Raw genomic sequence first — 18,177 nt, 5'->3', positions numbered from 1 at the left:
AATAAAAGTTGCTTGTTTCGATGTACCCGAGTAGTCTTTAGGTTTTGCGTTTGATACCAGTAACCCTGTATACGTGACAGGAGTTTCCATAGATATATAATAATAACAAGAATTAACAGTAAATGAAGATATGACCATATTGTGACAAGATCAAACAAACATTCTTGTCTTCTTGTCACAATATCTGGTCACAATATTATAAAGGAATTTTATCTCGTACTCCGATCTCAATTTCGATATAGACACATCAGCGTTATTCGAAGTGCGTACACTCATAATATTTTTCACATCAAAGTTTTTGAAACATTAAATAACAAAAGTTCTTAAGTCCTGTTAAAAACATTTAGTTTATAATATTAGTTTATATTATTAATATGTATAATATTATTTTTAATATAATTGTATGTATTTAATCACGATTTCTTTCGAGTACATAGTGCTTCATACGACACCAGTCCACGACGATAATGCAAATAATAGAGTAAAATTTCCAATACTTACATAAATAACAAGACCCCTCTTAAACGTCCAATTTTAAATAATATTTTCTGCCAGTGTGCATTATAAATATTTATTTAAAAACAAGAATACTCATTGCTGTCAATATTGACGTAACACGTCGGTATTGTGTTCGCATATGTCTAAATCACGTTTGTATGAGCGATGTTCATATTAATTTGTCCTGGTTTTGATTAATATAAGGAGGAGTGGGGACAAAATTTGCATTGCCTTGTAGCAGGGAAATATGTAAACCCGCCAACGGTGAAAACATAAGATAGCCAACTCACTCTTGACGTCTGGCGTGTCCCCGGAGCGGACCGACGTGGAGTCATCTTCCATCTCCATATGCATCTGGGAACTGCGGTGCTCCTGTATAACACAAACAGACATACATATTTAGCTATACTGTATACACTATACAGATATAAAAAAAAATTCAATAATTTTTAAAAACGACTCAGTTATTACTGTACTAGTTAAAAAAATAAAAGGTGCAGTGCAAATTGGAAATGCTGCCAGCCTTCTGGGCACGTCACCGCAAGACAACGCCGTCGAAGGGCTGTACAACTTGTGATTTAATTTGAGATTTCATTTAAAATATGACGTTTATCTTTCATTTATTCAAAATAAATATTTACATTAAATATATTAGCGCATTATGTACAATTTGTGATTGTTTAAGATTTTATTTAAACTATTTATTTATTTACCAATTTATGTACACGAACAGATTATATAAGAAAACTTAAAAGTGGAATAACAGTACATAGGTACTGCTTATTTCTAAAGAAATCACTTCCAGCAGACCCGAGAGAGGAAAAAGGAAGAAAGTGCGCGTGTACTAAACAAAACAAAATAAACCTACTTAAAATTACATACATATATACTTAAATATATACATACCAATCTATATAAACTCACATATACATACTTATATCTACAATTCATCATGACAGAGAAAGGTATACTCTTTAATTATTTTCTTAAAAACTGATATAGAATTACAGTCACGTATATCAGATGGCGGCGAATTCCACAACCAAACAGCTTCAACAGAAAATATTGGGAATATGCAACAGATTCATGAGAAGGAAATCTAAGAAGGGAACGGCAAGGAGCATCAGCAGGGCGCAGAAATGAAAAGGAAAATATAATATTTATCATTCATTAATTTCTAATTAGCATTTAAATATACTAAATTGAAATTGCCCAAGATGTTGCCCAGAATGCGTGCTGTTTTATTGATATATAATTAGAACGTCACGACTGAAACGTATCAAAAAGGGTAGACGACATAAATCGGACAATAAATTTGATAAAATACATACGTCACACATTCTATGAATTATCACAATGATCTTAAATCAGTATGATAATTCAACCCAGCAACGTATAGCGAATTCGCCCAAGCTTGCCGTACTATTTGTCGATATATAAAAATTCACGTTAAGAATTGCCTGTGGAGGTCTAATCTTAACTTTTTAACTAATTGCAGGAAAAATCTTATTTTATTATCCTTGTAGGCAGGTGTCGCATAAAGCACTATCACTCGGAAGAAAGTAAGATTCTCAACTAGGGTGATTAACGCCCTCGACTACGTCTCCGGCTTAACATGTCACCCTCGTTGAAATCCGTTACTTTCTCGCCTCGGTGAACAGTGTACTATTGTCGTCTACCCTTTTTATTTGAATGTATACCTTCGACGCAGGCGGACGTCCGCGCGGCTGCAGTTCCGGTTCGGAAGCAATGTAACGAACACAACATTTACCATTAACGAATAACTAATACCAATGTTGGTAATCGAGGGCAAAGCCGCGGGAAAAATTTAGTTTATATTATTAATATGTATAATATTATTTTGCCCGCGGCTTCGTCCGCGTAAGTTTCCCATGGGGACTGTAATTTTTCTGGGATGGTAAAGGTACCCTATTTCCTTCTCCGCACTTCAAACTACATGTGTGCAAAATTTCAAGAAGATCGGTTGAGCAGATAGAGCGTGAAGAGGTGACAGACAAACAAACAAACAAACTCACTTTCTCATCCTAATATTGCAAATGTGATAGTAAATTTGTTTGTATACTTAGTTTAAGTAATTTTTTTGACGTCAATAAGTGATGTATATCATCCTATATTGAATAAAGAATTTTGAATTTTGTATGGAGAAAGACATAGGGTACCTTTCATCCCGGAAATATAACTTTAACACTTCGATTACTTCATCGGAAGCTAACATCAAGTCAGCCCGAGTGCAGGTGTTTGGACACGTGCTAGTAAAATTAATAAATTAAATAAATTACATAAAATCAATTAAATATAGTAAAAATATAAACAAACGAAATAAATTTAATGGAGTCGAACCTAAGACCTCAGTCTGTGTCCACTGAGCCTTCGACACATTACAAATTGAATAAATGAAATGGAATAGAACCTGAGACAGTGTACCGTGATCACTGAGCAATCAACACATATATACTAACCGATTCGCTGATACTGCTCCTTATTAAGCTTGGTTTTGCCTCTCCTCAACTTGTTCTGTTAGTAAGCGTGCGCAAATAGATATTGTGCGGTTAATTTGTATGTTAACACTACAGTCTATTGCTAAGTATTTAGGAAAATAAATAAATACATTAGGACAAATCACACAGATTGAGCTAGCCCCAAAGTAAGTTCGAGACTTGTGTTATGGGATACTGACTCAACGATACTATATTCTATATATATTATTATTATAAAGAGGTAAGCGTTTGTGAGTTTGTATGTTTGAGGCGGGCAATCTCCGAAACTACCCAACGATTTCGAATTTTTTATCATTGTAATATATACATATATAGATAAACATCCAAGATCCAGGTCAATTTGATAAAGATCATTTTCATCATGTTGAGCTGACCGGGGAGCGAACCCGAGACTTCCAGTGTGTGTGCAATCCGGCGTGACCGCCATTAGGCCACAGAAGTCGTCGATATTCGTATAAGTCATTAAATAGATAAAATCGAAAATTTGTCAATAGAGAATTCTAAATTGTTAATTTAAAATATTTGAAAATGAAAAATGTATTTATTAGTAAATAATTGACATTAACACGATATAATATTGTGCGCTGACACCCACTGCAGGTCCCCTGTGCCGTGGGTGTTTGGAGCTTTTCAGTAGATATTTATAGAATTATTTACTTTAATATAAAAGCATATTATGGTTGGAAGAGATTGCTGAGCAATATGTCCGCCTGTGCTTCACATGTACCTAATCTGTATTCTTTGTGTATATATTGTATTTATGGGCAATAAAGTTCATTTATTATAATTATTATATGATTTAATTTAAATTAAATGAAATGTAAATATTAATGAAAGTTTCGATAATTATTTATATAAATAAATATATATATATATTTGGGAAATAAACGCATTTTATATTTATGGTAAACTTTGTGCATATTTGTCTTTGGAAATTCAAAATTCAAATCATTTATTCAGAAATTAGACCTTCGCAGGTAGATTTTCTCGTCAATCTTTATATTTATAGTTATTTCTCACAAGCTACAAACTACTGGCATTTCGGAACGACCACTGCTGAGAGGAAATGCCGAAAGAAACTCATTTGAACAGTGTCGGTCTCTATCATGCCAGATCGGCTTACCATTATTGTTTCTTACAATGTTTTTTTTCTAATAATATATAAAAGTACATAATGTACATAGTCAAAAGGTATATCAAAACAGGTTATGAGTGCTGATTATAATATGTAGATAGATGTGAGTGGTGTTTACATTAGAATATGAGGTAGCCCCTTGAGTAGTTTCAAATCTCAGATCAAGACATATTACTTATCTTTTTGATAAGTATATATTTATGTAATGTGTGTATGTAAGTTTATAGTATTCACATTCGTAACGGTAATGACCTCAGCGTCGTCGTCGAGCAGCTCCTCCTCGACGACCTCGGCGCGGAACTCCAGCAGCAGCGCGCGCAGCGGCCGCGCGTCCGGCGCCGCGCGCACGAACGCGTGCTGCAGCAGCTGCGACGCCGTCGGCCGCTTCTCGGGGTCCTGCTCAACAAACAAACAAACAATCAATCAATCAATCAATGCTTTATTTTAAACACAACTTCATTATAAAAGAACTTTTATATAATACTAACTGCGCCCCGGTGGTTCGCTCCCGTGGAAGTTTCGGGATAAAAAGTATTCCATGTGTTATTCCAAGTTATATTCCACCCGTGTACACAAATTTCATTACAATCGATCCAGTAGATAATGCGTGAAGAGGTGACAAACTTGCTTTAGCATGTAATATTAGTTGAGACAAGATTTTGCCCACAACTTCGTATGTGAGTAAAAATACGTTCCCCGTAAGAATTTTTTGAAAATCCCTTCTCAGTGCACTGTCCTAGGAACCTACACACCAAATTTCAACTTTCTACGCCCAGTAGTTTGGGCTGTGCGTTGTCTGTCAGTCAGTCATTCGGCCACTCAATAACGCAAAAGTTTTATATATATATATGTTGTTAAACGTGTCATTGGGGAAAATTTCTTAATAAAATCCACAAATTTCACCGTATAACTATTTTAATTTTGACAGATCAATTACATGTGCCCGAGAGGGGAAAAGAAAACTGCGCGGGCCGACGTGAACACCTCGAGTGAATTAAGGCAACTGACCCCGAAAAACCGACGCGAACGGGTTTTATGCCTAAGGACGACGCCGCTAGCGGTTGGCTGTAGCTAAATATAATATAAAAAGCGCGTACTCGCGCTCTGATTGGCCGAGACGTTCTCAACACCTTATTTAGTATAACGCGATACCACCGCCAAGCTAAGGGTGCGTTCAAACGTCGTGTTACAATGTTCATATTTTTTTTTTTTAACTCCCGACGCTCGGGGCTCAAATTGGGGGTTAAAGTTTAAGTTACTTTCACGTAGAAACCGCTGGACTGATTTTGATAAAATTTCGCATGTACACAATTGAAATATTGATCTCAAACATAGCCTCATTCATTTTGCAAAATTCACCGATACAGGGGGGGTGAAACGGGGTTTGAAAATGGGGACCAAATTTTCCCCTTTTTTTTTTTGAATGAACTCCAAATTTAGTTTAGAATGAGAATGTGTGTATGTCTGTGAGCGTGACCTTGACGAGCGCGCAGGCGATGATGTCGTTGAAGGCCGGGCTCCAGGCGGCCGGGTGCTCCAGCGTGGGCGGGGGGCTCTTCTGTATCTTCAGCAGCACTCGCATCGGCGTCATCTCGTGGTTCGGCGGCTCCACTTGCGCGAACTCGATCAGCGTGATGCCCAGCGACCATATGTCCACCTGGAAACGTTCAATTTCAGTTTACATTGCGAACTATTTATTCATGCGAATATATGAATTTTTTCGACAATTTACATTATTGGGCAGTGACATAATTATATCTGGCTGCACTTTATTAAATTACGTTTTCATGACTAAAAGTAACAAAAAGGGATATACCTTTCATTATGATGAGATGAAAAAATTCTGTAATCGAGCGGGAATTGAACCCGCGCCCCTGTCTATCCGGGACAGTGCTCTTGACCACTGAACTGTCGAGACACATCATCATATCGAGTGTGTTATTGCTAACACTGGTGTCAGATTTTATTCCAGTCGCCTAAAGGCATCTGACATGACTTTTACGACTACCCACCGCCATCTAGTGGCAGGTAGTCGCGTACGCACTAGTGAACTAAACTGTCAACCAGTGTGCAGGTTTCCTCGCGATGTTTTCATTCACTTCAAGTGAGTGCGAGTGATTTTAATGGATTAATTCAGACTTTAGCCTTTATTCAGACTTTAATTGCAGTATTGATTATTTTATTTTGACGACCTCGGTGGCGCAGTGGTAAGGTTCTTGCCACTGAACCGAGAGGTCCCGGGTTCGATCCCCGGTCGGTTCAAGATGGAAAATGATATTTTCCTGATTGGCCCGGGTCTTGGATGTTTATCTATATATGTATATGTTATAGAATATAGTATCGTTTAGTATCCCATAACCAAGTCTCGAACTTACTTTGGGGCTAGCTCAATCTGTGTGATTTGTCCTCATATATTTATTATTATTTATTTATTTATTTATTTACAATTTTAATTTTCACTGCATCAACTGTCACATCTGTCGGCATATTTTTTTTTTTTGCTAACCCCTGTTGTCCCACTGCTGGGCAAAGGTCTCCTCCATCCCCTTCCATTTCTCTCTATCATGCGCAACGTCCAACCAGTTCCTTCTGAATGCCCTCAGATCGTCGCTCCATCTTGTTTGTGGTTCTTCATCTCCAGTAGCCGCCATGTGGATGCCACTTGGTAGCTACAAAGGCCCAGCGGTCACGGTGCGTTCGGCAGACGAGACCCGTCCAGTCCCATTTGAGCTGGGCGGCAGCGTTGCGTCCCGCGTCAGCGTTACCGGTATTGAAGCGAAGCGTTGTGTTTCGTATGCGATCTATTCCTTTTACGCCTAACATACTTCGCTCCATTGCTCTCTGGCAAACTTCGAGTTTGGATTTAAGAAGGCCCCAGACAAGGCACCAATACTCGTATAAACACGTCGATGAGCCTGCGCTTTCGTGATGTGGGGAGTATGCCCTTCATAAATTCTTTCATTGACCAGTAGCTCCACCATGCATCGGCAATGCGGCGGGGCATGACGGATACTAACCTTAAAATCATAAGGGTTGTCCCTGAAGGTCTCGCACAAGACGACCTCGGGCGCCATCCAGTACGGCGTGCCGATGAACGTGTCGTGCTTCTGAAGAGTCGACTTGTTTTTTGCGGAGACACCGAAATCAGCTGCGGAGAGATACAATTTAGATTATTTAACATTTATATATAATTACAGTACTACCACGTTAATAATAAGTTACATCGGCAATATTCGACGGAGCAGAATAGCGCGTCGTACAGCCGAATACAAACCGAATACAAACTCAATAAAATAACGACCATATATTTTTTAACTTTATTGCACAAAATTACAAAAAAGTATTCAATATATAGTCAAACATTAATGAACACGAATGGCAAAGAACGGCAGAATGTCCAAGATTCCGTGGACCAGTTTTATATCCAATGTCAAAGTACTGAAACGAGCTAAGTGTCAACGCGAACTGATGACCACCATTCGGTGGAGGAAAGCTGGTTTCTTTGGCCACATACAAAGGGGACCCCAGTTTGAATTTCTAAGACTGATTCTTGAAGGCAAAATACCTGGCAAAAGACCTCCTGGCCGCCCTCGACGAAAGTGGTTTGATGACATAAAGGATTGGACCGGACTTGGATACAACCAACAGCAAATTGTGGCCCAAAGCCGCGAGGGTTTCCGTGTGCTGTGACCTCCCACCCAAGATATCAAGATGGCACCCCTTGATGATGATGAGTCAACCATTAGAACAGATAGCAAGGTGGTGCCATAAAGTGCAAAAAAGGGAAAAAAAATTCACAGAAAATTTTATTATATTTTAAAATAAGACAAAACTAATAAATATATAAATAAATGAATAATGATCATAAGCATCTGATTGGCTAAAATATTTTCGCGCCGTACAAAAATTAGACTTCTGCGCAGGTACATCGGTGTAACTTATAAAAGTGGTAGACCTGTACTAGCTATTGCCCACAACTTCGTATGTAAGTAAAAATTTTCCGTTTCCCGTGGGAATTTGAGGAAATCCTCTCTCAGTGCTCCCCTACGCTGTCCTAGGAACCTACACACCAAATTTCAGCTTTCTACGCCCAGTAGTTACGGCTGTGCGTTTTCGGCCAGTCAATCACTCAGTAACGCGAGAGTTAATCGTAACGCGGTAATCTCCGAAAGTACCGAACTGATTTCAAAAATTATTTCACCATAAGAAAGGTGCATTATCCAAGATTGCTATAGGCTATATTTTATCACAAAATTCCCGCGGGAGCGAAGCACCGGGGCGCGGCTAGTGTCAGACAACAATCTCACCGAGTTTGACGCCGCCGCTCATGGTCGCCAGCACATTGCCCGCCTTCAAGTCCCGATGGATCACTTTCTGACTGTGCAGGAACTCCAGGCCCCTGCGTACACATGTGTTTATTTATATATCAATTTATGTACACACAATAAACTTATAATATAGATTGCACTATAAAAACTAGCAAAATTGGGTTAAATTAGTTAGATTGAACATTATCATACAACTTCCCTTCATATCGAGTGTGTTATTGCTAACACTGTCGCCTAAAGGCATCTGATATGACTTTTACGACCACCTAAACACCTAACAAATCAACTTGGGGCAAAAATAAATTTTTTGCATGTATGTTTTGTAATGCGATAACTTGCGAACCGTTGGTCTGATTTTGATGAAATTTAAAAGGTAATATAGACAGATCCTAATATAATTTTTAAGTTCGCGGGGCAACAAAATCGGTTAAGCCGTTTTTGAAATATTCACAATTTTATACAAATTTGTAAAAATTTTACACAATTTTATAAAAATTGTGTTCGCGAGGTCTAAGTTCGCGGTGAACAACAAGTGTATGTATGTATGTTATGTATGCACGTTTGTAACGCGATAACTCTCGAACCGTTGGCCTGATTTTGATGAAATTGAAAAAGTATGTAGAATCTGTCAATAGAATTTTTGGGGGCGACAAAATAAGTTTTTGAAATTATTCACAATTTTGTACAAATTTATAGTGTTCGCGAGCGTCCAAGTCTTCGCAGTCAAGTTCGCGGCGAACAACAAGTTCAATAAGAGTTATCATATAACCTGCACATCTCCCGGCAGACGTACGCGATCTGCTGTTCGTTGAGGCCCTTCTCCAACTCAGCCATCACCGAGTCGAGGGCGCCACCGTCGCAGTACTCCAGCAGCATCTGTTTATAATAGGAAGTATTATTGCACATTTATCCCGCCAGAGTACAGCACTGTATGTTAAGTACACAAATGCTTTGCCGCCTTTTGCTAGATATAAATAATCTAGTCGCAGTGAGACGCAGCGAACCGATCACATAGCGGTGTGGTTGTCGTTGCGTCACAATGGCGTAATGTGATTGGTTCGCTGCGTCTCGTTTCGAATCGATTCGATGGTGAGAAGTGTACTGTATCACTGTACTGTAATCTTCATGAAACTTCGCATATACGAGTATACAATTAAGAGTATGGAGAAGGACATAGGATGCCTTTCGTCCCGGAAAAAGCTATTGTTCTCGTAGGATTTGCGAAAAAAATTGTATTGGATGGCGCTGAATGTTAAAAAAAAAAATTGCAACAGATTATTAACGTAATAACAGCGCAGGCGCAGCGGGCGCGACGCTCTGCGTACCACACGAGAACTGACGACGGTCGGTGGTAGGAAAACATGGAAGATTTTCAGGAAACTCACCCATAATTTGTTGTCGATGAAGTACGCCTCGTGGAGCTCGACCACGTTGGGGTGGCGGCACTCGGACAGGATGTCGATCTCGACGGTGAAGTCAGCTAGATCGTCCTCGTTGTCCAGCACGCACATCTTGGCCGCCGCCAGCTGGCCCGTAGTCTTGTGCTGCGCTTTGTACACCTACCATGCAATAGGTTAGATGTCATTTTTTTGGAGATTGTTTTGGAGACGAAGGATAATACTCCATCGACAAGAACCTCGTTCCTAAATTTATTAACAAGCTTCGTCCCGGGGCTTCGCTGCCGTGGACATTTCGGGATAAAATGTACCCTATTCAGCGGCGTGGCGTGAAAAAGAATAGAGGTAAAGCCGGACCAAAAACAAGGATAACGCGTAAATTTCTCATATACGTACTACGACCTATGTGACGACAAAAAACACTAAAAACAAACAAACCTTTACAGAAACACTACGCACACAATATATGTATTTGTTATAAAATATAGTATCGTTGAGTTAGTATCCCATAACACAAGTCTCGAACTTACTTTGGGGCTAGCTCAATCTGTGTGATTTGTCCTGGTATATTTATATATTATTTATTTATTTAATACACTCTTGGCAAGTAAAATTTCAATATTTTCGATTTTTTAGGTTTCACAATCAAACACAACACAAATCACAACAAATAAATTAGCATAAAAAAACTTGTGCAATGCAAAATGCGCGCGTTAACTAACGAGTGTGACTGATTTTGACAGGACGCTAGGCAGAATCGCTCTGATTGGTTAATAGTTGCCAAACCAATCAAATCCTTAATACCTGCTACAAAAAGATTGGGAGGCGATTAGAGATCGGGTTATAGGTCGCCGTATATCGACGATTGGTTCTATGTAGTGGTATTAAGCATGTGTGTGTGTGAATTTCATTCATCCTAATTCTTAAAGTTCCCAAAAACATAGGCGGGTTGACGTGACCGTGGCGCGATAGTCAAATCTTATGTGTGCGTTTGCGCGTTTTATTCAAATGCATTGCGTATTTAGTATTACGATATTGAAGAATGTCTTTAGAAAGCGCGCAATGTAATTATGTGGCTCACGATAAAATTGTCGTTTTATACTGGCTCGTTTTTAATATTACTAAAGTAGGTAATGCGATCGGTCGTCGGCTTACATGCCTATTGTAACTAGTAAGGATTTTTCTAAGAGCAGACCGCGGGGGTAAGCTATTATTGTTAATAATAAAAAAATATATATATTAGAATCTGTCAAGGTAAGCCGGCAGGAATCGTGTTGTATGGAGGCTTCGGCACTGCCCTATATATATTCCGTGTACCAAATAACACAACTATGATTGTTGTGTTATTTGGTACACGGAACACACAATCCGTCCAGTAGATTTTGCGTGAAATAGTAACAAACAAACAAACCAACAAACAAACAAACAAACAAACAAACAAACAAACAAACAAACAAACAAACAAACAAACAAACAAACAAACAAACATACATCCTCACAAACTTTCGCATTTATAATATGAGTAGGATTGACTATTGGAAGACCCTTATACTATTATAAACATCTGTGAAAAAAATACTGTGGCAACGCTTTTGAAGATATAAAGAAAATAAAATCACACATTTTTGTACTCGTCCAAACGCTCCATATTAAGTGATACTCTAACGTGACGTGACGATAGAGTAATATCTTAGCGGAAAAAAATTTAACAACTTTGTTCTTGTCGGTGGAGCATTGTCCATCTAATTCTGTCCTCGGCCACCGATTTCACCCCCCCTATACGACACGACCCCTGCCTTCTCTTTTATTTCATCTAGAGATGGCCCTTCTTGGCTACGGTGCATAAGAACTTAAATATTTTTTAAACAATGAAAAAACTCCTCTGCCGTGTGTGTCTGTTCGCGATAAAGTCAAAAACTACTGCACGGATTATATAATTTATCAGGTATTTACCCAAATCGGGACGGGCCGCTAGTTAAAAATAGATGAGACGAAACAAGACAGAACGCTGACAACTCTTTAACACGAGACAGCACAAGAGTTCTGTCTCTGTCAAATAGACTCACCTTGCCAAAAGCGCCATCGCCGAGCTCGCCAATCATGTCCCAATTCTCGGCGGGGTCGCTGTTGTCGCGGATGTTCGCGAACACTTTTTTCTTCTTCGTGTCATGGCCGCTGCCCAGGTGCAGGACCTGACAATTGAGAGATGCTTAGTGTCCTTCCATCGGCTAATTATTATTTTCGTCATTAAAAAAAAATTATGGAATATACATTTGGAAACATATCTAAAATATCTTGGCGCAATTGATTGACGTTTGACGTTGTCGAAACGAAACGCCATTCTGACATTCCGCCATTTTGGAACACTGGTTACTTATTTAAATTACTGATCAAGACAACATGTATACGGCCCATGTAATGAGGAGTGGTCGTGGTCACAGCAGCCTATGTACGCAAGGGGAATCACACGTGAGTGCGACCATGAATGAATCTTTCCACGAACCCTTTTTGAAGAACTCCATTTTATTTATTCACATTTAACATCTACCTTAATTAAATTAGCTTAGCTAAATTAGATCTTCACAGGCACATTTTCATATTAAATAGTAATTCCTCACAAGATAGAAACTACTGGCATTTCGGAGATGAAATGCCGATAAATGAAAAGTGTTGGTCCCTATTACGCCAGAAGGTCCCTATTAGCTTACCATTACAGGTTATAAACCTACAGTCTGTCAAGAAAGCGAAGAAAACGGATTTTCGACGAATTACTTTTTTTTGCCATTGCAACACCAAATAGAATGGTCAAGATTGGTCGATAAACACCCAGTGTTGCCAGCCGACAGGAGACAGCGCATTCATTTAATTTCTTCACATTCTTGACAGATTATAATGCGATAGAATAAATTCTAATGCTCATTAAATGTCTGTAACAAATTACAAATAATCCAATGTAAATTCATTCATATTGTAGTCTCTAGAGCTGGGCTAAGCGGCATAAAAAACACCAGAATTTTATAATTGTTAAATTATTTTTTTAAATAAGCTTTTCTTAATTGCTTATCTGCTTAATAGCTTATTATTGTTTTCGTCGAAAAAAATTGTTAACATATTATAGTCAGAATTTAATTTACTGATAGTTTGGACTGCTTATTTTTACTACTAGATGAATTTTTGAACGATTTCAATGAACTAACAATGAATTAAAAATGTCGCGAGTTGTTAAAATTTTAAGCGTAAGCAGTTAACGATTAGTGGCTCAAATTAATTTTAACCTATTTTCGTGTTTAGATTAAATAATAGTGTTATAGGTATTTTACTTTTTGTGTGCGTCACTCATATTTGCCTGCTGAATGTATGTGCACTCTGGTTGTGCCAATAATAAGATCGGAGACTCGTCGGACAAATCAAACTATAGGTCCATTTTGTTAGCTACAATTATTGTTAAGGTACTGGTTGATTATTATCATTATATGTTATACGCTTATATTTTAAACGCCCATCTCTGGTAGTCTCTACGAAAAACCACAGTTGTCCTAGGTGCTCACCTTTTTGAGGTTATTAAAAAATGACATGTCGCCTGTGAGCGCGCCGTGTTCGACGCGCCTCTGTCTCAGCCGTCATTGCACATCGTCACTCGGGCTGCGGCACGAATCTCTGTAACAAATACATAAATAAAAATGTCAAATCTAGCGACTGTAGTTGCATACACACTAGTGAACTGAACTGTCCGCCAGTGAGCAGGTTCCCTCGCGATGTTCTCCTTCACCGGAAGCAAGCGGTGGTCTATGAAAACTACTATACATTCGGCGGCACGCGGCACGAGTAGGACTCGAATCTGGGAACTTCCGATCACAAACAGGTGGACAGACACAACTGGTTGGAGTTCGAGCGTGAAGAAGTAACAGAAATACAACATACTTGCTTTAATAAATCAACTTTCATCAAAAAGATCTATGTACATTTCAACGCACATTTCCTTACACATAATCGACTCTATTAACTACGCGATAAGGGTCACGTCATGACGGCGACCTTGCTAGGTCGTTCCGAGGCCAGCGTAAGGCTGTACGGCACTACAAGTCCTACTAACGTTATAAATGCGAAAGTTTGTAAGGATGTATGTGTGTGCGTATGTTTGTTTCCACGAATACAATATTTGTGGCCGTCCAAATCAAAAGGGACCTTACGACGCCCGGCACTCACGGCACTACGCCACAATCGCCGTTGTGTATTGTGTATTCGAACAACAAATTCAAATTCAAAATTCTTTATTCAATTTAGGATGATATACATCACTTATTGACGTCAAAAATTACTTAAACTAAGTCTACTGCCGGCTTCCAAAGCGCAGGTGAAGAAGAAGCGGCGCAACAAACTTCACCGCAGCCTTTTCTCCAAGGACGTCAATTAACAAATATTGGTCTTATACATATATAAAAAAATAGGAGGACGAATTTACATCATTATTAAAAATGTCTTGTGTGACTGAATGTGTTTGAATGAATAAATAAAATAAAAGTTGAATTTCCAATAAAATTATTGAAAATTGTCACACAAAATATATATATATTTATAAAATAAAAAGCTAAATGTACAAAACGTACGTAATAATGTCATAAACCAATTACATATGTTATGAGGATACTGCACCATGCTTGGGCCAAACATTATTGTCATCCACATAATCGTCAGACTTGTAATATGCCTTTTTACAAAGTGCTTCTTTTATATAATTTCTAATTTTTTTGTAATACGGCAATAAAGACCTAAGTGCCAGCCGCCATAAGGTCCTTTTTGATTTGGACGGCCACATTTTATCAGCATTATTAAAAAATTATATATTTAAAGCTAAACATAATTTCACTAAGATTATAAATGTGATAGTAATGTTTGTTTTTCACCTCTTCACTATCAACTATGTATTCAAACAATCTTCTTGAAATTTTGCATACATGTAGTTTGAAGTACGGAGAAGGACATAGGGTACCTTTCATCCCGGAAAAATAACTGCTCCCGTGGGAAATCACGGGTAAAAGCTAAGTCTACTGTATTTAACGGCTACTGAATTTAATAATACATTGGACTAAAAAAGTTGGCAACCCTAGTTCCTTGTTTACTTTATAACTAACGTAGGCTCCATACAGACAGATGACGTGCGTGAACGTTGCGTAGATAGTTGTGCTTTTTATTTACCGCAATGAAAAATCAGCAATGTATACCGAATCAGGCAAACTTTGGCGACACTGCTCGCGGATAGTGTGAAGTGGAGCCGGTATGAAAAGAGAAACAAACAAAAACGAACATTTCCCGCGTCTCGCTGTCATCAAAAACGAAGCCCACTCTTGTCCAAGTCCACGTGCCAATTTATCGGAAACAGAGAAAACCATATGTACCCAAGAATGGGAAACGCGTATCGGAAATACAGGAGAACAAACAGGACAGAACACATGTTGTCGCAACGCGTGTCTAGTCGCTTTGTATGGCGCCTTTCCGGTATCTTCTTCGAACATTGAGCGCCGGAGCCCAGGGATCGCTTTCCTATTTTTTAACCACCGACGCAAAAAGATAGGTGTTATAAGTTTGACCGCTAAGTGTGTCTGTCTATCTGTATACACGGGACCGTAGCTCATAAACGGTTGAAAGGATTAAGATGCGTTTTATTTTATGCGATAGTAAATCAAAATCGATTCAGCCGTTCAAAAGTTTTAGCGAAATGAATATTGAAAGTCGGGGGTTTTTTTTAATTTATCAAACAAAAACTGTTTCGTCTCTAAGACCCTTGGGGAAGTCGTATGGAAATATTGTAACTCATTTAGCTACGATAGCTTGTTGTCTTTAGTGACGACGACGCTCAGACGAGAGGACGAGAGAGAGAGAGAGAGAGAGAGAGAGAGAGCTCAGTGTCTTCCATTTTCTTTGTCATTGAAATTTATAGAACCAAGCCGTTTAAGTCAAAATCAAAATCAAAATCAAATCATTTATTCAGAAATTAGGCCTTCACAGGCACTTTTTCACGTCATATTCTAAATTAAATGATGTTTACCAAAGCTACAAACTACTAGCATTTCGGAACGACCACTGCTGAGAGGAAATGCCGAAAGAAACTCATTCAAACAGTGTTGGTCCCTATTATGCCAGAAGGGCTTACCATTTTTTAAATATAAATTTAAATATAAATATAAGTTGACTCATAACACAACAAAACATATTTAAAAAAGCGAAAATATATATATATATATTTTCGCATTGCGTGGGTGCGGCAATATTGAAATGAGAAATATGTGGTCCGTCCAAATCAAAAGGGACCTTACCGCGGCCAGCACTTAAGGTCTGTATTGCCAGTGTTTTGTATTGGAACAACGGCGATAAAGACCTAAGTGCTAGCCGCCATAAAGTCCCTTTTGATTTGGACGTACCCACATATTAATACAACACATGGCGTTCACTTTGAGCGTCACTTTACGATCGTACACAAATTACGTCACACAATCTTCTTGTAACATGTGTACAAAACGATAGACAGAGAGAGAGAGAGAGAGAGACAAGATTTGCGATGAGTTTCTTACAGAAATGACATTTTTAACACAAACTTTGTTGTTGTCAGAGAGATCTCATTGCATTAGATGCGTGACAAAAACAACATAACCGTACAGTAAACCGTTGACGAATTCCCTTGTTAGGAGGCGTTCCTGGGTGCACAATCAGGTCATACTTATCCTTATATTGCATTGTCATCCATAATAAACGCGTGTACAAAATCTCAGTTCAATCGGTTGAAGATATCTGCTTCAAAATTGAGTTATAAGATCCCATCCGAACATACATACACCATTGCAAGTAAAATAAAAGCTTGTAATAAGGGTGACACCCAGTGATCGGCTCTCAATGGAGGAACACCTCAACGGTTAACAACATGGTGTAATGAAATAGGAAATTTAAATTAAATTTTATCTTAACTAATATTATAAATGCGAAAAAAAGTTTCGTTACCTCTTCACGCTCTATCTACTCAACCAATCTTCTTGAAATGTTGCTTGAAATCTGCTTAAAATATAGTACGGAGAAGGGCATAATACCTTTCATGCCGGAAAAATTAATGATCCCGTGGGAAATTCACGTGGGCGAAGCCGCGGGCAAAACCTAGTTAGAATATGTAAGTTTATCGTTCGACTGGTTATAACAGATCGTGTCTCCAACAGGACGTGCGATAGTGGAACATTTTAAAATGTACAATTTTGTCCGTCCGTTTACTGGACTGTGCTGATAAGGCTCACATCAAACACGCCCTGCTCACGTGAATCCTATTATTAATATAGTATTAACATTTATGTAGGTTTATGATATTTATTTTAAGTATTTTTATTATATTAAATCTATTTTTACAATTGTCGCATTTCTGTATTTCCTCGTCTAGCAATTTCCCAAAAGGTTGCCTGGAAGAAATCGCTTACAGCGATAAGGCCGCCTTTTGCACAATGTATCTATACCATAATGTCATGCTATGTGTGATTATACATTTTGTACATATGTATACTATGTAATTAATTTGTGCAATAAAGATTTTTGTATTGTATTGTAATCCTTACATATTATAATATAATGTCCTCTGCCGCGTCTGTCTGTTCGCGATAAACTCTAAAAAATACTGCAGTTTTCATGCGGTTTTCACCAATGGATAGTGTGATTCCTGAGCAAGGTTTATTATATTAACCCGAGCGAAGCCGGGACGAGCCGCTAGTTAATGTATATGTTACAGTTAAAACCCGTTTTTAGATAGAACGCTATTGTTAAATGCCTTTGTTAAAACTAGAATTTTCTAATGCTCAACATAACGTTAGGTAAAACCTGTTCTTACTAAATTAACTGATATTCACGCATTTTTCTGAAGCGAGTCAGTTAAAACTATTATATTCTGATCGGTCGCGAGATGTCACCTGATTAGGTACATAATTATAATAATAAATATATTAGGACAAATCGCACAGATTGAGCTAGCCGCAAAGGTAAGTTCGAGACCTGTGTTATGGGATACTGACTCAACGATACTATATTCTATAACAAATACATATATAGATAAACATCCAAGACTTGGGCCAATTAGAAAAAGAATATTTTTCATCGTGACCCGACCGGAGATCGAACCCGGGACCTCTCGATTCAGAGGCTAGCATTTCGCGCCAACGAGGTCGTCAAAAAAACATACATTACATATTATTTTTCGTGATAGCTCCATCGTTCGCCAAAGGTTGGTTCGCAGAGCGTTTCGACCGCTGCGACCGCGCGGTCATTACAATCCG

At 38.4% G+C, this 18,177-nt stretch overlaps 1 protein-coding gene across 6 annotated transcripts in view; it reads right to left on the bottom strand.

Moving 5' to 3' along the window:
* LOC128682568 (serine/threonine-protein kinase 10) overlaps nucleotides 1–18,177 on the bottom strand; it is a 76,909-nt gene that overhangs the window by 47,282 nt on the left and 11,450 nt on the right. For 5 of the 6 annotated variants that reach the window (XM_053767372.2, XM_053767373.1, XM_053767368.1 and 2 more), the window contains exons 2-12: nucleotides 13,426–13,534; nucleotides 11,944–12,069; nucleotides 9,866–10,039; nucleotides 9,250–9,356; nucleotides 8,460–8,551; nucleotides 7,170–7,300; nucleotides 5,630–5,809; nucleotides 4,405–4,548; nucleotides 2,980–3,033; nucleotides 2,199–2,246; nucleotides 789–870 (exon numbers count right to left, since the gene is read on the bottom strand). In XM_053767372.2, coding sequence (XP_053623347.1) covers nucleotides 789–870; nucleotides 2,199–2,246; nucleotides 2,980–3,033; nucleotides 4,405–4,548; nucleotides 5,630–5,809; nucleotides 7,170–7,300; nucleotides 8,460–8,551; nucleotides 9,250–9,356; nucleotides 9,866–10,039; nucleotides 11,944–12,069; nucleotides 13,426–13,452 — 1,165 coding nt within the window. In that variant the 5' untranslated portion in view covers nucleotides 13,453–13,534. The remainder of the gene's footprint in view (nucleotides 1–788; nucleotides 871–2,198; nucleotides 2,247–2,979; nucleotides 3,034–4,404; nucleotides 4,549–5,629; nucleotides 5,810–7,169; nucleotides 7,301–8,459; nucleotides 8,552–9,249; nucleotides 9,357–9,865; nucleotides 10,040–11,943; nucleotides 12,070–13,425; nucleotides 13,535–18,177) is intronic. The other variant, XM_053767371.1, reaches the window with a different exon arrangement.

Source organism: Plodia interpunctella, chromosome 30 (assembly GCF_027563975.2).
Source record: "Plodia interpunctella isolate USDA-ARS_2022_Savannah chromosome 30, ilPloInte3.2, whole genome shotgun sequence".
In the NCBI taxonomy this organism is placed as follows: Eukaryota; Metazoa; Arthropoda; class Insecta; order Lepidoptera; family Pyralidae; genus Plodia; species Plodia interpunctella.
Note: the sequence above shows the minus strand (reverse complement) of the source record. Positions and strands in the feature narration are given on the sequence as shown.